Source organism: Vicugna pacos, chromosome 7 (genome assembly GCF_048564905.1).
Source record: "Vicugna pacos chromosome 7, VicPac4, whole genome shotgun sequence".
Taxonomy (NCBI): Eukaryota; Metazoa; Chordata; class Mammalia; order Artiodactyla; family Camelidae; genus Vicugna; species Vicugna pacos.
The window spans coordinates 49,568,574-49,594,534 of record NC_132993.1 but is presented as its reverse complement, the minus strand read 5'-3'; the positions used below and the strand labels follow the sequence as shown (position 1 = coordinate 49,594,534).

Genomic DNA, 25,961 nt, shown 5'->3' with positions numbered 1-25,961 from the left:
ATCCATCTTTTGCCAGAATGGTCCATATTATATGGCAGAAGGCTTTCATACTCTTTAGTAAATTTTAGACTTATCTTCAAGGTTTTCATGTTTTAGGTCATGTGGTTTGGGGGCCACACCACTCTGTTGTCTGCACAGTCCTGCAGGGAGCACCAGTGAACTACCAAGCAGACTTATTTGTGGTCGACCGGTCTTACTTGACGTTTATCACGAGAACATTCCTCTCTCACCTTTACACCTGCTATAGGTATTTTCTAGCTTGGCAGTTTCTCTGGTTTTGCCAGCTGAGGTATTATTGCCTTTTGCATTTTTTCACTTTCGAGTCTCTGTTATATCCTGGAGCCCCACCCTGATCACTCTAAATTAGCAGTGGTTGATCATGGCCTTAATGCTAGTTTGTGTTATTCCTTAAATCTGTTACCTGAAGGAACATTGTTTATAGAAGGAACAAAGTGCAGAAGTAGATGGAATGTAATATGGTTCACACTGGTCTTAAAATTTGAAAATTTATTATCATCCCTTTCTGATCGATCTTCTTTTTCAGTTCCTCAGACATCACTTTATTTTAGCCCTCTATTATTTGAAATCATAAAATTCAGTTTATACTGTAGCACAGACTAATGTGATATCAGACCCAGGATGAAATGCTAGAAGCATTGTGGGGTTGACGAGAATGAGCAAGTCTATTCCAATCCAGTCAGCTAAGTAGGAGTCTCTCTAGCGCACAGTCACCCAATTAACAAATAATGCACTTGAAAGTCCAGATCAGCACATTGGCTCTTTATGAAGTCCAAGCACAAAAGTCTCATCCAAAACTTTAATAATGTGAATGAAACACTTTTTCTTAACGTAGTTTAAGAGTAGTTCACCAGGTGTTTGCTTTCCTAAGTGATGAAACTGTTGCCCAAATGTATTTATTTACTCCTATGTTATTAAAATATCTATGACTTTATGACTAATCCAAAACATGAAGTGGAATTTATAAAGCCGTTAAAAACCAATTAACTTTGACACCTAGGAATTTAATGTCCCTTTGCCTGTCTGAATAATTTGAGAAATATTCAAAGTGGAATTTTAGAAATGATTATTCGCTAAACAAGTATAACCTTTCTCTAGAGACTTTCAGATTCTGTGTAAGTCATAATATCAAAAGGGATAAAACATACAACCAAAGGAAACACAACTCATTTTCTCTTCCTGAAACTGTCTTCTTCAAGAGTAGAGGAAGAATTAAAAAGGGAACATAACAGTGGTTATACCAAACCAGCTTAGCTCACGCAGAAACAGTAGAATCTGTTTCCTTAGCCGGTAGTCTCTCTAGTAAATGGAACGGAAACAATTGGTATCTGTTTGTTGTAAATTTTTCTTTTTTTTGATTTGACAAGTTAGTTCTGATATGCACATTTATTAATATATTATTAACCCTCCTGCAAGGATGCTAACCTTTCTCAAGTTAAATTATTTTGAAAATATCAGTGCTATGGAAAAAAAAGAAAAACAGATCTATACAACAAACTTTTAGAAATTTACCAAAACTTATTACACTCAGTTTCTGAAAAACCAGGAGAAAAGCCCACTGTAAGTGGCAGGTGGTCAGATACGTGGAGGATGCATTAAAAGGCAGGAAGTCTCCTATACTAATAGACTTCCTGGTTAGTGTTTATGAGGCTGCTAAAGAGATCAAGGCCAATGACAGTGTCTTGCAATTGGACTTATTCACTCCAAGAAAAGAAAAAGCTTGGGTGTGAATGAGTGTTTATCATTATGGCCCAAGGACTTAAGGAGAATTAGGCCTTGCTTTCTAAATTGTTTTGGTAGGACTGTCAGGAAGTTAAAATTCAGCTCTGTTCCTTGGTTATGTCTAAAGCATGCATTCCTGAGAGGGTAAAAGCTATGTGTCTGGATTCCAGGGATTTGAGTACCAGCCCTAGTGTCTGGGTTATCATTTTCTCCTTAGTGATGTGGATCAAATTCCTCTCTTGGTTGCAAGAGATAAGAACTCATCTCAATTTTCTCAATAAAGAGAGGATTTATTAGATTTCATAGGAAGGATATAACTGAATAGGAATATTACACATACAAGCTGGAGCAATGTATTGTTTTCCAGTGTCCAGATAGCAATTTACCATCTTTGGACACTATTTTCCTGCCAGGTTTGTGTAGCCACCCATAGTTAGTGATCAACCTCTGCTTCCAGATCGACAGAGCTCTGGGGACATATTGCTGGTCAGCAAGCAGAAACCTGTGTCTAGATAAGCGGTATTCATTTTATTGATTACAAGTGGTGCCCAAATGTTAGCATATATCAGAATCATTGGTGGGGTGAAGAATAGGAATGTTAAAATATGGATTCCTGGGCTCTAACTCAAGAGTTTTAGATTCAGTGGGAGTGGGGTCCTATAGGGTGGGGGTGGGGGGTAAGAATTTGTATTGCTGAGATGTGTCTGGATCATCCTGATATTCTGTTGCTGATCTGGGCACCATACTTTGAGAACAGTGGTATGGCCATATTCAACAGTCCTTACCAAGAATTTGAGTTTCCCAGACTCCTGTGTTAGGAGCTAGAGATAAAATGCTGAGATTATACCCCTGCCTTCAAGGTAGTTACCATCTGGGAGATCATCAGATGTCATCAAATGAACACACAAATATGTGACTACAGACTCTTAGGGGGTTTTAAGTCACTAGTTTTATATTGTGATTTTAAAGACTCGTTGATTCAGCTTGGGGAACGAATAAAATAAGAAAGGCTGGTCAGCTACCTCCAAAATCATGACATCAGAGAGGCTCTCTCAGCAAGAGACAGAGGAGGAGATGTTATAATTAGAGTTCAAAGGACAAAGTATCTCAAACCTGAAGTTGAAGAGCTTGCCCTCCTTCCGTTTTTGTTCAGGCTCCTTTGTCTATTCAGGTTACTATTTCACTGGGGAAAAAGATAAGGAGCCTCAATTCTGCTGGCGTAGAGAGAGAAGTCTGCTTTCCTCAGTGAATGAAGTAGTCAGTTTTGCAATTAAACAATAATTATGATAGAAAAGATGGCAATTTGAAAATATCAAAAGGGCTTCTTTGTTTTAAAACAATAGACTGATCCACAAATCAAACTTATTTCACTTCTTTTATCAATCTAGAAAATAGTCAAAATGGGTTTCCTCAAAAGTTATTGTTCAACATTAGATATGACCTCAGTCCTGCCGTTAATTATCTGTGTACTTTTGTCAAATCATTTAACCTTACCGATCTTCGGTTTTCCCATACGTAAGGTGAGGGTGTTAGGCAGGATATTTGCTAGGATCTCTTTCAGCTCTAATGTCATATGAAATTAGGTGGCTAAGAAATTAATTCGGAATATAACACTTTCTTTGGTTAAGAGTAGACAAAATGTTTAGGATGTTTTAGTAAACACACTGCTTTTAGTTTGCAAGCTATAGTGTAAATTGGCTGTGTGTAATAGTCCGGATTAGCAGCCAGAGAAAACATTAGTCCTCGTTATATTAGGTTACAGCAGTTACATGGGTTAACTTCTTTTGGCATGACATGACACTGTTTTTAAAAATTGAGGTGGTTGGTAGTCCTTTATGCCAATACCATTTAGTTTTTTTCCCCAACTGAATCATTCATACTTAGTTTAGTGATTCTGTTGGGAGCAAAAAGCAAAACCAGCAGCTTTCTTGTCACCATAAGAAATGGATCTGGAGGGGTCATTTGGTGTCCTCTTTAGGAACAAGCTCTTTGATTAGATAGCCAGGGGTTTCTAAAGTGTGTGTGCCCCTGAAGAAAAGAATGTGCTCTTCTGTGCTTAAAAAAATTGCAGATTGACCCGTCGTCTGTTAGAAATGCACTTGCAGTTTTTCCAGAAGCACTCATGACTCTCAGCCCCACCAAGCCACCCACAGACATTTGCTTGCTCTCCCATTTGTTTTGAGAATAATAATATTTTATAATGCTTTTGTTGGATTACACATTATATGGAATTTGCATTGCCTCTTTGTGACTAATATTGAGTAACTTTGTTTTGCTTAATTCATAAGTAAAAACCATAAGCAACATGCAGTGCTGAAATGTTTAACTCCTTTATTCAAGTGCCAACATAAAAGTAATTACCAAACAATTCTGGGACACAAAACCAAGCTACTGTTGCCCCTTCTGGGACTTCTCAGCAGTTCCAAAGAGAAAAGTGGAGGTTAGGTTTAGTGTAAAACCTTAAAGATACCAAGGAGCTCAAAGATAGGGTTTCCAGCATGCTTTCCTGCACACACAGATTATTTAAAAATATCTTTTGCGAATCTAAATAAAGAAATATAATACTCTTTTGAGAAACACTTTTGGAATGTGCAGGTTTTCTGACACCAATGCCACAAAGTACTGAATTCTGCAAGTTAATGGAAATTCAATTAAACATTTGTTTTATAGAGTAATCTAACTAGATGGCAGCACATAACAGCTTACTGTTTAGTTTGCAAAAAAAAAAAATTTTGTGTGTGTGTGTCTTAGAATCTAACCACAAAGCAGTAAGAAACTCAAATAGAGAGTCTTGTGAATTGTCTTAAAAAAATATTGCAGTTATGGAAAGCAGTACAAATAATCCAGATGTGATGAGTAAACCAGGGTGTCATTATTCAGAAAGAGATTTGTATGTCACAGTAGAGTGGACGCTGGCAGATAAATACTTTAAAAATACTTGTGCAGCCTGTAATCAGAACTTAGATGATTTGGAATTTTTGTTTTCAGTTTGCAAAAAAAAAGTAAGAATTAATGTGGAAAACAACCAATAAAAGGAAATAAGGCTACCTTTCTGAGTCCATTTGGAAAGTGATACAGAATTTTTTTAAAAACAGCAGCATTAAAGTTTATTAACAAAAATGAATTGTTATATATTTTCAACCATCTGAAAAACTTATAAAAATTATAATTCTAAACTAACACAATGTTTATTGTGACAAATCTATTTCACACATTATTATTATTAAAAAATCAGTGTTTTAACCCAAATCATAAAAATGTTTATTTACAATGTTTAAAAAAATAATTACAATGTAGGAGATTCAACTGCATTAAAATTGTGGAAATTGAGCAGTTACACTAAGAGATAACATTTTTACTTTCTGATGAGAATAATTTGATATGGGTGGAAATAAAATTGAAAAAAAATACACGGTACATATGCTTTTTGTCACCTAGACTTTATAATTGAATGGATTTGCTGTGTTCTGAAGTACTTCTGAAATTGTCCTATCCTGAAATATTTTAAAATAAATTGTAATGACTGAATCAAGCAGTATTACATACAAGTAGAAGGCATTTGTCTTTTTGGAGGCTGAACAGATTTTTTTTATTTCCCAATTTTCTCTTTGTCAACCATTTATTTTAACTACTCCATGGTCCCAAGTGTTGATCAATAATGCAACGTCAGTATCTTGAATTCACTTATGAGTGGGAAGAATGGACAGTTCCCTCTAGCATGTGATTCTTGACCTAGGTTGCCTGTTAAATCTACTGGGTGGTTTTAAGTTTCTGCATATTGAGGTAGTAACCAAAGTTAACTAGAAGCTCTGGAAGTATGACCCAGGCATTAATACCTTTTTAACTTCTGCAGCTGATTCTAAGGTACAGCCAGTGTTAAAAATGATTGAAACAAACTCAGCTTCTTAATGTGAACTTAACGAGGTAGAGACAAACAGGAGTCAAATATTTGGAGATGGGAGGGGAACAGAGGCAAACATTTACCTGAGAAACAAAGGTGGTGTTAGCTCAGAAGCTCCATGCACATTTTTTAAAAATTGGGGAAGTGTTCATCATATTGCAGTTACCATAGGCTAGGTATGAGTTCTAAAAAATTATTTTATTTTCCAATTATGATTAAGCATTTAAAAAATGGGCTTCAAAAGAATAGCCAGAGTCCTTTTGAAAACCCTCATAGATCTGTCTTCCTCAACCGTGGTACTTTATCACTTCAATTATTATATTTGCTTGCCTAAGGCAAATCTATAAATCAAAATAAAGGATATTTTATTGAGTTTTTATTGTGTATAAGGTAATTTCGCATAGCCATTTTAGGGCTTACCATGTTCACTTACCATTTTAGGACTAAAAGGGGGTTTCAGAGTAGTTCAGTTAAACCGCCTTATGTTTATGCATGGAGAAGCAAAGATCCAGAAAGGTTCCTCATAGCAGGATATAGGCATGTTAAGGACACACGACATTCAGAACCCAGAACTCAGGGCTCCTGACATGCAATTCACTTTCTTCTCACGTAACCAGCAGAAAGGACCAAGGGCCTGTTGGGCTGCCTGCCTGCTTAGTAGGCTCATTCCTCCTTTCACTCCCCTTTCTTTATAAGAAAAAATCTGGGATTATTAGATGATGGAAGGAGAGAATACAGTGGAGGGAGACGATAGAAACCAACTTTTATGTAACATTTAAAGAAGCAGTTGATTGTAGCATTTGAATACTTCAGTTGGTAAGCTTGGACATGAGCAGTGAGACCTGATTTTTGTTTTGTTGAAGAGAGAAAAAGTGTATCAAGAATAATGAATAGGCGTGAACTGATTCATTAAGTATGAAATTTGTAACAGGGTAACTTTGACACTCATAAGTCATTTATGATTCTTTAACTCTGTAAGTCTGCAGCCCTGTGAATTTTGGACAAAAATGCATCCCTATGTTTAGGGACACTGGGTGAAATATTTTCAGAAAATGAGATATTTCAGTGGAAATTCTTGCCTAATATGTCATCACTTTGAAAATGATTAAAGAAAATGGGGTCTCCCCCAGCAAAGGCAGGTACTTTGACTTGTCAAATTTAAGTTGGACATTTTCTCTTAGTTCAGAACTGCCACAGAATGAGCCCTTTCATGTCCTCAATAATACCAAACCAATGCAATCCATCTGTTCTGCTAAATTATTTCTAGTTCCCTAACCAAAGGCACTGCTTTTTCATGCATTTTATCATGATTTTATGCCCTTTATTATATTTTACAAAAGGTTCTGATTCCTCCAGGGCCAATGAGAACTGATTAGGACACTGGCCTCAATCCAGGCTTTGAACACAAGAGGGGAAGGAATAGAACTGTTTCCTTTTTTCCCTGCTCCTTGGCATTAAAAAAAAAATGAATCTATACCGTGTGTGTGCTCTGTGTGTGGGTGGGTGTGGGTAGGCTGCATTTTATCCTGTCACAGTATGACTTTGTAGATCATGTTCAGAACATTCCTTCTATAATCAGGTTGCATTAACAGGCTTTAATTCAGAAGGACTATTTCTTTAGGAAAGAGCCATGGTGTATTGTGGGACTCAATGATATGGTCATTTTAAACAACTTCAGTCAAACTTCAAACCTGAATGCAGACTGTTTGGGGCTCTGATCTAAGTAAGATCATATCCTCAGGTGCATAGCACTGAGTGGGCACTCGGGGCACATTAGTTCCTTTCCTACTGTCAGAAGAAGAAACTGTGCAAGTCACAGAGAATGAAAATACAGTAGTGAATACATCGTCCATCACAGGGTTTCTTTAATAAGAAGATGAAAGTAGAGCTATAAGCTTGCTTTTTTAGACCAATATTGGCAAGGTGTTTAAGACCTTTATTTGGATCTCAAGTTGGAAGTACCCAGATGAACACTGTGCCTTACATTATGTACATTGAGTGTCCAAATTTACTCACAATTCTCAAAAATTCTTTTGGTCAGAATCACAGATGACTTTAGATAGATATCCTGCAGACTGAATATCTCTGAGAACGGAACTCAATATCACCCTAAACTACGATTATCGGAGCACTTTGTCCTGTTTTGTGCCTCATTATGCTATTGACCTTTGACTCGAGAGCATCATATGAGAAAATTGAAGGAATAAGGGGTACACAGGAAATAGAAAATAGGACAGGATTAAACAAAAAGCTCTATATTTAAGCACAGGCACGTAACTTAATGAATTACTGATTATAATACTGGAAAATGAAAGCTATTGGGGACCTCAGTTTGAGAGGAAACGTTTAATGTGACAAATTTGAGACATCTAGTAGGAGTGAGGCCGAACTACTCCAGGAGACCCTATGTGTTAAGAAGGAAGGAAAATTGTTGCTGTTTCACAAGTTTTAACTTAGTCATCCACGGAGTTCCCATAGCAGTGCCCCTGTGAGATATAAACCTCGAAACATGCTCTCTCCAGATCCTTTCTCCAGCTAGAAACATTTTTCATGTTGAATTGGTTTTCACTGCTGTCCTTCTGTAGAAACATGTACACCCTGCTTGTGGTCTTGTTCCCCAGCAGCCATAGAAGCAGAAAGTGTGAAGAATTAGTACTTATATTTAATTATTTTGTGAGAAACATATTCTGTAATAGTAAAAAGAGCCAGTGTCAATTACTTCCTGGGAGTCAAAGAGAAGTAGAGCTAGGAGTTGGGAGGGGGAGGAGAAAGGGGAAAACGTGCACTTTGTTCCATTTTAATAGTGACGAGGAGAAAATTGGGAGGGGATACTCTTAGAATAAGTAAAAGCTAAGTGGGCTGGACCAGATGCTCCCCCTCTTACCGTCAGTTAACTGATGGTACACAAGGGATCGCTGAGACCCAGCAGATGTCCTCTTAAGATTTATCAGCACTTGAGCTACTGTCAATAATTGAATTTTGTTAGCAGATTATTTTTCAAATGTGTCATTGAGCATTCAGCCTGAATACTAGTGGGGCTATGGGAGAATAAGAAAGGAGTTGGGGCAAGCATTGGAATGTATGGTATGTAAAAATAAATGGCTAGTCTGTGAAAACATAAAGATATATTTATTATTAATGTTATTTCATATGATATCAGGAGCAAAATATCTTTAGAGAAAAGGGAAAAAATTGATAAAGCTTTATGACACTAGTCTACATGTGGGTCCGATTGTTAGCTATGGAGCTGGCTGCATCGGAGACGTAGCTGTTTGTATCAGCATATAACATGTTAGTGGCTATGAATTTCATAGACTCACAGAAATGAGAGATGGAAGCCCTGTTATTTCATGGTGTTCATTATTCTGTCAGACCGGGACTGGTTGCCACAGTCTGGTTTCCAGTCTGATGTTGCTCATTCCAATTTTAGATGACTCAGACCATGGAGTTACCACTATTTACCTTGGGGGATTTTCCACCAGCTGAAATCTCACAATTAAAATGGTTCCCTTTAATAGTGACTTTGAACTTTCTCTTTCTCATTTTATCTCATTGCTTGTCATTCTGCTTCTTTCGTTGTTCTGGTCTTCCATAAATGTTTCCAAATTCAGTGTTTACCATCAAGCCACCTAAGTCAGTAACTGGTTTGTTTATTGACCAGAGCAATGGCTGTCCAGATAGCCGTCATTAAATTTGCCTTTGTCTTCAGCATTACCTACCTGGTTTAATTTCAACATTCAACACCTACCTGGGGTAATTTCTCAAAAACATATTTTTATTTTTCTAAAAAATGTAAATAGGGTGTCAAAAACAGGGAACTTCAATGCTGTGACAAAGCAAATTCTCTAAGTGTTTGTTTATTCAGCACATAGTGGCACAGTGTTGAGAAGTTTCTGTTTTACATCACTCCTGTTGCCTTCCTGTTACCCCTCAGGTCGCCAGCTATTCCTCTCTCACTGTGACATGATGATTTATTTTCAATGACAAATACCTCTACCTAGCAAACCTCTAGGAAGCGTCAGTGTATTGAGGTTTTCCCTGCCCGCCCCCTCAGTGAACCACACAGCCACAGCCACATCACCTTAAACTAGGGAGGCTGAATATGGAATTGTCTTGGTTTTGAGAGAGGTGTTGTTGTCACCTGATGTTTCCATGTCAGCTGGTGATTCATGGTCAGGAACATGGGAGGACAGCATTATCTGAATAGATGTTCTTTGAATTTCACTGAAATTCTCTGCTTACATATTAACTTACAAGTGTCTTGTTGTGAAACATATTTTAAATGAAATATATAATGCTATCTGGGTAATTTTAGGAAGCATAGTAATTTTAAAAAGCAAGGCTAATTAACTTTGTCCACCAGCATGATGTTTATTGGGCTCAAAGATGTGCCAACTAAGAAATGGGACCAGGAAGAAAGCTTTGTCCATTTGACTGACTGACTGAGGTTTAACTTAATGTACAGTTTTGTCTGTGTTGAAGGACCATTCTTGGTTAGTTGAAGTGGAAGTTTCTGCCTAGCATGGGTGTAAAAATATTGACTGAGTTTAGTGTGCCTCAAACTCTCTCTGATTAAACAACAGTTATTGTTTTTGTGTAATTTCCACAGACCAATGCTTTTATAAAAGCATGAAAAATGAAATACTGCAATAGTGGAATAAAAATTGAAGACATGTAAGGTTATATTTAGATTCAACAGACACAAAAATACTCTGTCAAATTACTATAGAAGTTTCTAAATATTTTCTCTCAATTTCTGTCCAGACCTCATCACAGACCACTCACAAACAGTTCCTGAACTGTCATCTGTCGTGTAGAATGTACTTTGAGTAGCATTGGTCTAGGTGAACATTACTGTGAGGTACCCAACATGAAGTGATCAGCATATTTGTAATAATCAAATACATTAAAATGTGTTGGTACTTACTTATATCCTTTAAGAAACAATAAGGTATTTGTTTCATCAACTTCTTCTGGTGAATGTAAAGTAAGATTTTGATCAATTTACTTCTCAGGTAAACAGTAGCTCCCGTTAGTTAAGTTGATACTTTCACAAAGGAGTTAACTATTTTTTGTTGTTGTTGTTAGTTACCTTTTATAGGCCAAAGAAGAATATACTTTATGTAAGTGGACTGTTCAGGCATGAGCAATCCACTGGGTCTGAACCTTGCATACACTCATTTTTCAGATATTATTATGGTACTTCACTAAGCACATCAGTGTCACATTCCTACAGGATGAAACTCAGCCCATTATTAATCATCTTAAATGTGATTTGGGGTCTTATTTTCTTCTAAATGTTGTCAGTGGAATACTGTAGGCTTCTCCTGTTTTCTTTCAGCGAATTCAAGGTCGAAAAGCCAGCCTGGAGGAAATACAGCTTGTTCATTCTGAACATCACTCACTATTATATGGCACCAACCCCCTGGACGGACAGAAGCTGGACCCCAGGACACTTCTAGGTCTGTATGAGCCTCCATTCTACTGAGAACAGCACATTCCAGCACTATCATTAGTCAGTGCTGGTGTCAGTTCAAAATACTTGGCAAGCTGTGTGACAGAAAATCAGCTTTTCCAACATCATTGCTCTGTGGAATGAGTAGTTTGCAATAGAAGCCAATATGGATTAAGATTTCTACATTAGAAAAAATGAGAGTGCAAGTTTCATGATGTTTGCTTTCAAATTACTCTGTATTTCAATAGTGTTTTTTCATAGTGTTTTAGCTTTCAGGAATAAATGTTGCGTTTGCTTACATTTTTAAGCTTTAAAGAAAGGTTTTTACATTCTTTATGCAAATTTATCTTCATCTTTCACATTTCTTTTGTTCCTTTTGGTTCTGTTTTCTATGACCCTAACAAACAAAAGGCATAATACAACTTATGTTAGGTGAAAAGTCCATATTCCTATGCATAGAACACTATTTTATAGTAAGATTGCAGTTTAAAATCTTAATGTAATCTATTTAATGCATATTTTAACTATGAAATTAAATAGTAAAATAGATGGGAGACATAGAAAACCAATAAGCATAATTTTTAGTTAATGTATGATTTTTTCAAAATTTTACTATCAGATTTTAAAATAAAATTTATGCTTCACAACTTCATATAAATTTTATATAAGTGATAGAAACAACAGATTTTGAAGAAAGTTCATGACAAAACCTTATTTTAGCTAAGACAATTATATTAACCAAGTTTATTAATGATCTTCTATGACGAAATAACAATATATGTGACACGGCAATGTATGCCAGAAGGATTAGATTTTAAGTGTTTTAACTAAAAAGGCGTTTTAGGACGTTTCCTTGGCCCTTTCTTTCAAACAAACCTGTGTGAGTTTCATATTATTGGACTCTTTCACCCAATTCAGTATTACTTCGAAATGGTTTTATGTTAACTAATCTTAAACAATTCAACAGCAAGTGCATGACACGTAGTAGGCAGGCATCTTGGAAAGCAATTATAAGGGGAAATTAACAGTTACCAGTTACAATACTAAAAGTCTTCCCTTTTAAAACAAGTGGCAGACATCGCTAAACTTACAAAGTAAAGGCATATGTTTGAATGGGTGCATGTGCACGCGTGAAGGTGGCAAGACATCAACAGAAAGGGGAGCACAGAAAGATCACTCAACTTTTAGAAAACGTATTATGAAACTTTGATGATAAAAAACAATTTATAGTCGGATTAAAGTTATTTGTTAATATAAAGGTAAATGAGTCAATCTAAACATATATACTCAATTTTTTTAATTCTTTCTGTTAAAGGTATCAATCTCTGCACATGCAGATCTTTAAATAAAGTACTTATTTTGCTATGCATACTGTATATTAAGTGTCGTTACATTGACATGAATTAATCATCTCACTCAGTTTATCACAATGATGAAGTAAACCAGACAGTAACTTCCATGGTCTTCTGAAAATGAAATATTCATGCATTTTAAAGATAGGAAGCTATGTCCATTTTGATTTTTTGGTTTAATTAAGAGAAAACAAGTAGAACTCCCCTCCACCCCATTTTTTTTAAACTGTTATCTCAAACTGTAAATCAGCCTAGGTATAGTACTAGGTACTTTGGATTTAGTTAGGGTAAATTTACACATAGGTGTTTGAGAGATGTTCCAAAAACCTAGTTGTTCCACATTTTAAGAGTAAAGACATATTTGTAAAAGAAATGAAGTTTAAACTTTGGCAACTCCAAACTGCTTTACTTATGAAACATGGCAATACCACTGTTTTTTAATGAAATTTGACACTTTTGAACAAAACTAATTTTCTCAGAATAATCGGTATATATATCATTTTAAAATGTAATGATTTGGCAAAGAATATATATATTCATATATTCTCGTTCTCATATATAATTTAGAACTTGGACAAAGGTCCTTTTCAAGTATGTATGCTTGAAAACACCCAAGTACGAATAATTTAATTGTCATAGTTTTCATCCAGATAAATTGGCCATTTATCTCATTAGTTTTGCATATTTAATGTGGGATAAAATTCATGCAGTTGATGATTTTAGAGTTAACTTTAGATACATACACATGTGGATTTTCAAAGTCACCTCTGAGGGATCAGGGCAACAGTGTCAACACAGTGTGCAGGTTACATGTGCAAAGGTAAACAGGGATGATGCATTGCTAGGTCTTGATATCAAGCACCAAATTCAACTTTGATGACGCTTCTGAACTGTATTAATTTCTCCCATGAATCCAGAAAATTGGCTGATTTTCTTTAATTCAGGTTCTGAGTGAATAATCCCATTCTTTTAAAAGTTCACTTTTTATATTTTTTTGATCTTTATGAAATTTGAATTCTTGTGGCCTGTTTTTTATTTATACCTAAAAGACCAGATTGAAGCTGCCATGTATGAATGTATAAAAGTTCATAACCATCAAGATATTTTCTCTCTCTCTAGCCTTTTCTTTTACCCCTATACATTCTCTTTTTCCTCTAGTCCTTCCCAACACAGATGTTGGGGTGGGGGTGAGGTTTGTCCGTATGCGCACACAGTGAATTGAAAATCATTCAATTGTATGAATTCTCTGAGTTAAATTGATACCACTACTTTTGATAGTTATGTTTTGGAGTTGGAAGGATTTAAATAAAAGTTCATTATGACAGAATCCATCAGTCTTTGTACCTTGAAAGACATCTATACCTTATAAAATAATTATATTTGAAAATAGGCACCATTTATCTCTTTAAATACTCCAGACCCTGTAAGGTGACACTTTTAAAACATTCTCTCCAATGATTTCTGGTGAGAGTTTTTCCTTAGCATTAATATTCCTGTCATTTTTACTACCAGTTTTCATTATCTTGTGGTTAGCCAGATCTCAGTCCATGGATAAGAGAATATCATATTATTAAAAAATAAGTCAAATCAATTCAGTGAAATAAAAATTTCTTTTACACTACTAAATTTAAAGTATCAATTAGTTTGGTTGTTTGGTATTATTTAAACAGCACTGAAGTAGATTTTCCTGAGGCATTGTATTATTTTTTTTATATTTTCTTAGTATTTAATAATTTTTAAGAAATTCTTTAAAAATCACTTTATTACATTGTGATGTTATCTTTAACCTTCTTCCCTGACTACAGAATGAAGAGTTCAGACATTAAAGCATACAGTATTATACATTTTAATTTCACATGTGACATGAATATATTCTTCTAAATATTCACTGGATACAGAAATATCTTTGTTATGAGGAACAACCTAAGAAAACTTTACCCCTCCCCAAGCTATCCATAAAATTTTAAATCTATTTTTTACTGATGTCGGTATTCCAGTTTTAATTTTTTTCCATTTGTTTATTTTTTATGTTGACTTTTTATCTTTTTTCATGAAGATCCTTACATATGAGATATTTATTTTTTCATTTGCACTTATATTTTTCTTTATCATTTTCCATCTGTTAGCAATTGCATTTGAAACATCGACTTATAGGATTTATTGTTTTCAAAATAAACTTTCTTCTATGACAGTAAAATCTGTTTAGACTTACTGACATGACTAGTGACTTCCATCACAAACCTGTTTTCAATTTTCATTATTTTTTATTTCACTGATTGCCGATAGAACAGATGAATTAGGATAGGTGAAATGGAAGTTTGTACCTGATTCTACCACTAATCTCCTGAGTGACCCAGCTGAGTCACTTCAGAGATATTTGGCTATGATATAGAAATACCCACTGCCTTTCCTTTAATTACTTTGCAAGATAGATTTTTGTATTAGAGGTTTAGGAGTAGTTATTTTTGTTTTTTCTATTCGTGTAGTAGATAATGTAGAAAATGAAAATGCAGGTAAACAAAAATGATTAAACGTTTCATGAAATCTCAGTTCTATAAGATAGTCACAAGTAAGATTTTGACATATATTTTGAAGATATAGTTATATGTATATCATATAGATCCCCCAAAAGGTTATTTTTATAGTGTTATATGACTTGTTTTTTTAAAAAATTGTGGATATTGGGTAGGCTTATAGTATACTTGGTCTTAGCTATCTGAAGTAGAATTTAAAGATAAGTCTGTATACTTGAATAAGTGTTTTTAATATTTGAAACATTTAAAAAAATAACAGTGTATTTCATAGTCCTGTGGCTCAAACACTACTTTAGAGGGACTAGCTGAGTTATTTATAACAAATTATTAATAAATAATGTATTGTAATATATTTACAATGTGTAGGGCAGTTAAATCTTGAGACTCAAATTTCATAGGTATATGTTTTTCCTCATGAGGAAATAGACTCTACATATATTATTTGTATTAATTTTCTTTGAGTTCTTGACTAAAATTTGATCAGTTTTCTTCTGAGTCAACTGGATAATGCCATGTGACATATTATGTGTTAATAAATACCAAAATTTTTAAAAGCTATAATTATATTCTTAAATTACACTTTTTTTGTGTCTTCATATTGTATAGGTGACTCCTCTCAAAAGTTTTTTTCTTCATTACCTTGTGGTGGACTTGGGGTAAGTATGAGTTTAAGTAACATAAACTTCTAAAAATATCTCCTTTGATTTATCTGTTCATGTATATTTAAACCTGTTTCTCAGTAAAAGTTATGCTGGAGTTCAGGATGGCTATGTTATTTGTAGAGCTTAGTGCCAAATGAAAGTGCAGACCTCTGTGTTCAAAAATTATTAAGAATTTCAACATGGTGAAAATAGTGAATTGAACCAAGTGTAGGGTTCTTCTGACTGTACGGTCCTGTGTGAAGCCACTTTGCTAGACTTTTATAAAACTGGAGAAAAGTTCGTAATGGACGGTTTAACACAGTTTTACAGCAGAGTTCAGTTTTCAGTAGGATCATACTGAGTATACACATTCATTATGTTTTTGGTGAAAGTGGCGTAAACTTCACAAAGCACTTGACATTGTGGGGCATTTTGTTTGTGAACCCCCGGGGCCGTTTTTGTCTTCAATAATTAATAAAGCCTTTTTGATCCAGGATATTTATACCACATTTCAAGGACAAATTTGTTCAAATTCAATGACATATGAAGAAAAATGTCTCCATTTTTGTGGATGATTAGAAAATACCCTATAACCTGCAATCTATTTAAAGTTAACCCTTACCAGTAACAAACCATCATCCTGTAGAATTGAGTGCTAAGTCATGTTAGGACAACATAATTCTAGATCAGATTTCCAAGGACTAAGGAATTTAAATCGGTTAGGTTTCTCAGATGTTGAAGGGGAATAACATAGCTAGTTTTGTGTATGTTTTAGGCAATAGTTTGCTATAACTAAATTTTATAGAGGGGAATCCCATATATTTTCATCTATAATTTTTATAATTTTGGTGATGCTGGATTTAGCAAGGATAATCTTTCTATTCTTTCACCTATGACTCTGCCCTCCAGAAATAGGAATGGCAACTACAACCAGTATCTATGTGGACTTTATAGTTTATCAGCATACAACTGAGGTTCTTAACAACTTTGTAAAATAGTCATTAACACCACTTTGTAGATGAGAACCTGAAAGCTCAGAAACATGAGGCTATTCTCCTGAAGCTACACATTAAAGGATGAAAGACTGAAAGTATGAGGTTGATGTGCATGTCCATGTGGAGGAGTTCCAAAGGAGTATTTTAGATCCTTCCAAGGCTTTCATCTTCAGTAGACCAGCTGCAGCCCCTGGAGCAGAGCACTGCAGCTGTGTGGCTAGTGTAGTGTGGTCCCCTTTGTGGCAGCTCACCAGTGAGCTATGCTTTTTCGCTCCCAGCATAGGACAGTCACCATCCCACATTAATCTGTGCTCATTTTTAGCAAACTTCCTGTGAAACCAGGAGCTTACAAAATCATTCTAGAAAGCAGAGGATAAACTGACTCTTAAAATGGGTTTCATTGGCTTTTGCACTTACTTTCTAACACCCCAAGTGGCCACGTTAAGAAAATGGCTGATTACCTGCAAATGAGGCAAAGAATGAAACAAAGCTAATGACTAGTCGGTGGGTATGGAGATAGGGAGGAAATCAAAGCTGTTAAAAGAGTGGTGGTCATCAAACCCCCACTCATTTACAGGTATATTTAATTCATGACCCAGAGTTGAAATGAGGACAGCTCTCTAGGACCCACTTCCCAAGTCTAACCTCTGCTGTGCCCATAATTCACTCTCCCTTGAACACGAAGTACATTTACTCAACTGTGCTAAGCCCATACCAAGGTAATTTCTTATTCTTTAGCCAGAACTGCTCAAGTAAACTCTTAGAAGTGCCCAAGAAATGAATAGTGACTACTGCTTCTGGCACAGTGAGTGTCATAGAATAAAACTGACCTAATCTGGGTGGTGGCAGCAGTGGTAGTGGGTAAGTGTAGCTTGAGAAGCAGAGGCAGGAAGAGTAAGACCAGCTTAGTTTGACTCCATCACTGCTGGGAAGGGCTGGAGAGAGGTACCTCTGTTCGTTAAATTGGCTTATAGGTTTTCTGGTAGTGTTTATGTAGGTCTAGATGAATGTGTGTATGTGTGTGTATATCATACACTTGCTGATACCCTAGAGAACTAGCTTGATTCAGTGTTTTTTATATAGGAACTAAATTATGTTCTTAGACATTTAGGAACCATCTTGACTCTTAAGATCTCTGATTTTGACATAAGTCCTAAGAAAAACTATGGGTCCTCTGGGTTTCTATCAGTCTAAATTTTTACCTCCAGGACAACCCAAATATACAAAAGATACCCAATATGAACTTGGATTGGTCCAGCTAAGCAACGTGGGCACACTCCAGCAAGCTTAGAAACCACTGAAATTGCTTTTGTCTTAAGGCACTCTTCTGGCTAATATTATATAAGATGGACCCATTGGTTTAAATTCCAAAAGGCTCCCCAGTTGTTAAGATAAACCCCAGTTACCTGGAATATATACTTTTCTACTAGATGGGTTTAATTTATACCTGCTGAATGTTGATGTATGAATTGGCTTTTGAGGGGTGTACGTGGGACATCATGAAATTAAAAACTCTCTACTTCTCATTAAATTTCCCCCTAAAATTGTATGCGATAATTCGACAGTGTGTTGGTCAAGTAGTTCAATGGATGAATGGTATTTAAGGTCCTTTCAAGTGTGCTCTCCAAAATTGCGTTTTGAGTAACAGCCTCAAGGTTTCCAAATTCCTTTGTGTTTGGTTCTCATTTTGTTTTAGTTACTATGGCATGACTCATTTCTGATTACTGTGTGATTGCACTACAAGAAAATGCACCAATTGAAAAGAACATTTTACCAAATCCCAGGACTTGGTCATCATACAGTGAAACAGATAATTAAGGGACTTTGGAAACAAAAGCCAGTGCAGTTCTCACTCCTCAGGGTATATCACTAAAAATAGTGATCATTTTCCTAGCCATCTGACCTGCTGCTGTGTGAAGAAATCTTGAAGTCATTTCTCAGCCTTATTTTTTCCTCTGCACTTGATAGGCCACAAAAAAACCCACAAAAGCAAGGACGAGCAGGCTTTTATGATAATGTCGTCATCAGCTCCCAGCTTCAAACGCTTCTGCGGCTTTTGAGTTGTCATTTATAACTTGGAACTGAATCGACCCATAATTCCCCTGATACACTTAGAGAAATTGATAACAGACTCTGCACTTCTTTTATGGCTCGGAGGAGGCAACTCCAATCACATCACTATTGGCAGGCAATATTATTTTTTGACATGGTTGTAAAAGTATAAAGGGGCTTATGGCATTTGTTTAGATGAGGAATGGGCTCTCAAGCTGTGCTGGGGTTTACAGGACCAGATTAGTGAGAAGCGAAGGGAATATGATGTTTGCAAACAGGATATGATTTTATATATAAGTTTGGGTTTCATGCTCTGTTCCCTGGGGAAAGCCCTGCAGACAGCAGAGAATTCCACTTTTATCCTACAACAGACAAGCTCCTGGTGCCAAAAGGCAGAAAAATAAACTTGGTCAATGGGCAGTGTCAGACCCTTGATTGGAGGAGGAGGAGCTGTAGAAGAGGCAGAGCAATTCCCTGGGAGGAATGAGGGTTTGTAGAGCATGGGCAGAATCTGGGCCTGCCTAACTGGTCAAAGATGTGCCAGAAATGAGGCTCTGGTAGGTTTAATCAAGGCACCTTTTCCAGCAGCAACTCGGTCGGCCTGTGAACACAGAGCTGACTTTTTATTACAGACTTTTACTCTGTCCGTATTCTATTTGGTTATGCCTGGATCTGACACCCTGTGAGGGTTATGGATGTCATTTTTTGTGATTTGGGGAGGGGCAGAAGGGGAGAAGGATTAGGTGATGGTGTGGAGGTAATTTAAGACTCATTTCAAGTGCTCAGAGGTTTTCAGCAGACATTTGAGTTATATGCTAACTGTATTCCTTATAAAGAAGGCAGATTTGGATGAAATGTGTCAAATTTTCTTTCATTCTGTCAAATTTAAAATGTAAGCTCTCCCCTCTGATATATGAAATTTACATATACATGTATATTACATATGTGCAGAGGTATATTCAGAAGAAAATTTTGTCTGTTATTTTACACTGCATTTATACAATCATATTATTTTCCCATTTATTGTACCACATTGATCCCCCACTTTTATTCTCTTCAGTAACATTTTTTAAAAGTTCCAGTGGCAAGCCATTCAAAGACTGCTCTGATGTTCTCTATTATATTATAATATCAAGGAATGTTATGACCAAATCTATGGACATATAGTTAAATTCAATGTAACAGAAAGGTTTGTTTAATACATTTTTCTCTTGCTATTTGCAGTGATTTTCCTTGAAACAAAAATCAGTATTTTAGAAGGTATAACATGTGCCATCTTAAGAGGAGTAAAGGGCAGGAAGAAGAAAATAAAGCTTGTTGCCAGTGATTAGACAAGGAGCAGGAATGCAAAGACTAATGAAACAAGACTGCTTTTCTCATTGCTCATAGCCTTTTCCTTGGGCTAATTTGGATAAATGTTGTGCTGTGGGAGCTCAGAGGAGGGAGCTTCCAGAACAGAAAAGAAAGAAGAGGGGTGTGGGGGTTACTCAAGCAGTTGTAAGCTTGAGTAAATAAATCATTCTCTGATACTATAAAACAATGGAGAAAGTCAGAGCAGTCTTTGAAATCTTCAAGAACAATTAGGAATGAATGTGTTTTTGTGAGAGAGAGAGAGAGTGTGTGTGTGTGTGTGTGTGTGTGTGTGTGTGTGTTGGGGGTGGGTTATGAATGTGGGGTTGGAGGGAGGCATCTAGGCATTAACTGTTTAGGCCCTAATAACACACTATGTTTTTGACAAATGCACTAAGCAGTTGCCGATTAGAAGGGAATTTTTTTCCCCTCAAAAAACCCCCAAAATCAGAACCTAATGCTTATGCCAAAATTTGGATGTTCCTGAAATTTTGATAATGATTCAGGAACCCCTTCCTCTTATCGTAAGTATAAGTAAGCATCATGTGTTATTCCTACCTAATTATCCCCAAGCAGGCGCAGTGCCTTTTGTTACCTCTGCAGAAAGAGGAGGGGATGGCATCTGTTTCTCACATGGAGTAATCAGGATAATGTTGATTTCCTTCATATTAATGTTCAGTTCAAACCTGGCTTGCAATCAGTGTTTCATTTCCTCCACTGCTGCTATCAAAGATGCATCACAGTCCTCTTCCCTCCAGCATAATAAGAGGATCCACCCTGAATTGGAATCTCTTTTTTCCTCATCTCCCTTTCTAATTGTATTTGGATTTTCATTAGTTCCAAACTTGATGCAAATGATACCAGCAGGAACACCCCCACGGCACCTGGAAAAAAGTAAAACAGATAAGCTGCCTTAATGAAATTGTTTGAGAATTTTGTTTCATGTGGTGGATTCCACAAGAAGATCATGTTGCCTGAGACTTGGAAAATATTTAGTACAAAATATTATGCAAGGCAGGGAATTCTTTCTAAATAACAAAGGAAGTTTCTAGTATTGCGTAGATTATGCTAATTGTGTATGCTCAGTAACAGTTGCAGGGAAGTAGACAACACTCCCCACAGAGATAGACATATATACATTACTCTGTATTTACTACAAACTGTAAAATTTTATAGAATCTTTAGGTGTCTGATGTCCATTGCAGGGAAGAGTAAAATTAGAAATGAAAACCTTGACTTCCTCCTTAATTCACCTAACTGTTGTATACTATCTGTGATAAAATTCTTTCGATTGCTTTGACATTATGGCTAAACATAACAGGATGCATTTTGAAGTTTCATTTTCGTTTCCTTATTTAAAGTAAAGATGAATATAACAAAGCGATCAAAATTATTCCATTGTCAAAATGAGATAACTTAAAAATGCCGTCATCAAAGCTTTACATGTGTTTTTTATACTTGGGACTACAACACCTATTTAAAACAATACACATGCAACTATGTCACCCAAAGTAATAGCAATAGCAGAGAAGAAGAAAACATACCCATTTCTGGAATTTCTTGTTCTATCATTTTTCTCTGTTCTTTTTCTTCACTTGTCTACATGTCTTGATTATAAACATTCAGACAAGAAAAATTGCATCTTAGATTCTATAGTTGCTGAAGGAATATGGGTGATGAGCTTTAAGCTTCTACCTAACCCAGGAAATCTATGGTTCTGTGAAATACAAGTTCAGAAATAACAAATACATAAGTACAGTATACAATCATAAATAAGTTTGAATATGTAATTATCTACTGATTGCCACTTCTTACTGTCTAGAACATATAAAACCTTAGGTCAAACAAAATTTTAAGTTGACAGAGGAAATGGGATAGCCTAGAAGAAAAAAAGAATCTTTGGGACAGTTTCTCTGTTGTTTAGACTGAAGTGCAGATAAATTCATGCCCATGTCAGCCTTTCATTTCGATATGAAAAAACTGCACTTACATTTTCTCTTTGTATCATATTGCTACCCTGGGTAGTTCCAGATCCAGATAGTCATCCTGTAGCAAGCTAATATCCAATACGTAATATTGACGTATCATTATTTGATTTATCTTTGTAAAGTATTTTGACAGAAAGTTTAGTGAAGTATAACTACTAAAATTCTCAAGTAATGCATAGTTTTTCTTTCAAAATCCAAAACTGAAATAAAGTAGTTTACTGAATGCTTGAGCCATAGCAGGCAGTTCACAGCAAAGTCCCTAGGACTTAAGTCATTCCAAACCCCAAGCACAATCCGTAGCTCCCAACTCCTAGGCCAGCTGCATCACTGTCACTGTGCCGTGTCTTATTTTTGAATGTAAAGTAATAAGTAAAATAAAGGATTTAATACTAAGTGATGACTCATCTTAACAATGAAGGATGCATTGATTCATTGTTTTTATAAACACTAGTAAGACTATTAAGACTAATACATTTGAGAATGATATGCATCCAAAATTATTTGGTTAATTTATTCTGTTACTGTATTCTGAATAATATGATTTATATGGTCTCTAATATTTACTGTGGATATATTGTTATCCCTTACAATAATCTGTAAAGACTTCTCAGGATGATTCTATATCATTTTGAAATGTGATCACTCAAAGAAATAAGAAACTAAGGCTTGCAAGTAGTGAAATTCTTTGCTCCTAGAGATCACTCTTTTTTTCCCCTAATCTGTTGCCTGTCCATTAGACACTTCAACATCTATTCATACATTTATTAAATACACATGTATTGAGAATCCAACAACACACAAAAAAGATCATACACCATGATCAAGTTGGATTCATTCCAAGGTCACAAGGAGAGTTCAACATGGGCAAATCAATCAATGTGATACACCACATCAACAAAAGAAAAGATGAAAACCACATGATCATCAATAGATGCAGAAGCTTTTGATAAAATTCAACATCCATTCATGATAAAAATTCTTCCCAATGTGAGTATAGAAGGAACATATCTCAACGTAATAAGAGCTATTTATAACAAACTCACAGCCAGTGTAATATTCAGTGGTGAAAAATTGAAAGCCTTCCTGCTAAAATCTGGAACAAGACAAGGATGCCCATCCTTACCACTTCTATTCCACAAAGTATTGGAAGTCCTAGCCACAGCAATCAGACAAGAAAAAGAAAGAAAAGGGATCCAAATTGGAAGAGAAGAGGTAAAATTGTCATTATATAAGAGTGACATGATAATATATGTAGAAGACCTTAAGGGCTCCACACAAAAACTACTAGAGCTAATAAACGAATTCAGCAAGGTAACAGAACAAGATTAGCCTACAGAAATCTGTTGCAAGTGGTGCTAGAAAAGCTGGCCAGTCACGTGTAAATCAGTGAAGTTAGAACACTGACACCATACACAAAAATAAACTCAATATGGCTTAAAGACCTAAACATAAGACAGGACACCATAAATCTCCTAAAAGAGAACATAGGCAAAACATTCTCTGACATAAATCACTGCAGTATTTTCCAAGGTCAGTCTCCCATGGCAGTAGAAATAAAAGCAAAAGTAAACAAATGGGACCTAAATAAACTTAGGAGCTTTTGCACAGCAAAGGAAACTAAACAAACGGAAAAGACAACCTATGGAATTGGAGAAAATATTTGCAAATGATGTGAATGACAAAGGCTTAATTTCCAGAATATATGAACAGCTCATACAACTCAATAACAAAAAAAGAAACCCAATCCAAAAATGGGCAGAAGACCTAAATAAGAATTTCTTCAGAGAAGACATACAGATGGCCAATAGGCACATGAAAAGGTGCTTAATATTGCTAATTATAAGAGAAATGCAAATCAAATTACAATGAGGTATCACCTCACACCAGTCAGAACAGCCATCATTAAAAAGCCCACAAACAGTAACTGCTGGAGAGGCTGGAGAAGAGGGAACCCTCCTGCACTGTTGATGGGAATGTAATCTGGTGCAGCCACTATGGAAAACAGTATGGCGATTCCTCAAAAAACTAAAAATAGTCTTACCCTATGATCCAACAATCCCACTCCCAGGAATATGTCCAGAGAAAACTCTGTTTCAAAAAAGATACATGCACCTGTGTTCATAGCAGCACTATTTATAATAGCCAAGATGTGGAAGCAACCTGAATGTCCATTAATACATGATTGGAAAAAGAAGTTGTGGTATATACATATACAATAGAATACTACTCAGCCATAAAAAATAATAAAATAATGCCATTTGCAGCAACGTGGATGGACCTAGAGATTATCATACTAAATTAAGTCAGACAGAGAAACACAAATATTATATATTACTTATGTATGGAATCTAAAAAAAATGACACAAAAGAATTTATTTACAAAACAGAAAGAGGCTCACAGACATTTCCAACATTGTAAATCAACTGGATTTCAGTAAAGAACAAAGCCAAAAATATATATATATATATATTGAGAGCCTCCTATGCTACGTATGGAGCAATCTCCAGCCTCAAGTTTTTCTCTTACATTTTGATGATTTTTTTTCCTTTGCAATTCCCACTCATCTCTCTTTCTCTCCCTTTTCTTAAAATCTGAAGTATTATCAATTTACAATTTTTTGATAGTAACTGGTATATAGCATAGTGATTCAGTTTACACACACACATATGTATATTCTTGTTGATTATAGGTTACTACAAGATGTTGAATATAGTTCCCTGTGCTGTATAAGTAGGTCCTTGTTGTTCCCAGTTATCTCTCTTACACTTATCACTTATACCCAGTGTTAATCTTCTGTTTCTATTCAGCAACTTTAGTGAGAAAGAACTGGCAGTGAATGGGGATATGGACTCAAGGCTATCTGAGTATCTGGACTCTTGGTTGAGCAAGATTCAAAGTCCTTATGAAATATTCAAGAGAGACTTCCTGTCTCAGCTTATTTTGAAGGAGATGTTAGATCTTCATTCTGAGAGCTAGTGAGTGCAGTGTCCAGCATCAGCCCACTGTTCCATTTGTAATAGCACATATGAAAGAAGTCAAACACCCAATCCTAACTGGCATAGTCTTTTTGCCTTTGGACTTACTGTACTCACAGCTTCTAGTGGCTACCACAGTTTGTGGCAGAGTTCATTCATTCACTTATTCATTCATTCATTTATACAAACAGTATTTATTGAGTGCTTATTTTATGCCAGGAACTGCAGGTATAGCACCAAGCAAAATGTAACAAAAAATCTGACCTGATGAAATGTTTATTCTGGTGGCAGAGACAGATAATCGAATACACATTAGTTTAAATACGTGAGTGTAATGATGAATGTTATGGGGAAAAGAATCAGGGCAGAGGTTTAGAATCTGTTGGGGCTAGGGCATACAACTGGTGATGAATGAGAAGTGTTACCTTTTGGAGATCAGAATTGATGGGTGAGGGATGACCTGGGAGTACTGGCCTCTTGAGGTGACCAAGAGGGAATAATGAGATCTATGCTAAGTGTACAAGGCAAGGTGATGGTCTAAGCAATTAGAGTTTAGGGAGTTGGGAGGGGGCTTGTTAAGAATACTCAGAGTTCTGAGTCCCCATCTTCACACTTGCCCATGAAGATATGGACCACTGGGGAAAGGGTTGTTCTGTCCAGAACATACAGAACTCTTGGCCTCCTTTTTGACTTCTGGATTGAGGTGTAGTGATGGGAAGGCAGGCAAGCTGGGTTTACAGGCACAGCCTGAGATCCTGAGATCTCCTTAAGATCTGACCTTGAAGGAGCTTGAAAGTGGAGGCACAGTTATCCAAGCACTCAAGATCTGGGACTCAAGAGCAAGTCTGAGACTATAAGACATCTGGGTGGTTCCAGATCTTGGCAAAATTACATGCTTTGGGTTTGCCAGTTCCTGGGGTAACACCTGTCCGTATTCAAGTATGATGAAAATGCACTGACATTTGCATGACATTTCC

General features: G+C 36.0%; 1 protein-coding gene across 4 annotated transcripts in view; it reads left to right on the top strand.

Annotated features, from left to right (window-relative positions):
- HDAC9 (histone deacetylase 9) overlaps window positions 1–25,961 on the top strand; it is a 638,632-nt gene that overhangs the window by 416,649 nt on the left and 196,022 nt on the right. For all 4 annotated transcript variants that reach the window (XM_072964902.1, XM_072964900.1, XM_015245630.3 and 1 more), the window contains 2 exons: window positions 10,983–11,103; window positions 15,589–15,638. In XM_072964902.1, coding sequence (XP_072821003.1) covers window positions 10,983–11,103; window positions 15,589–15,638 — 171 coding nt within the window. The remainder of the gene's footprint in view (window positions 1–10,982; window positions 11,104–15,588; window positions 15,639–25,961) is intronic.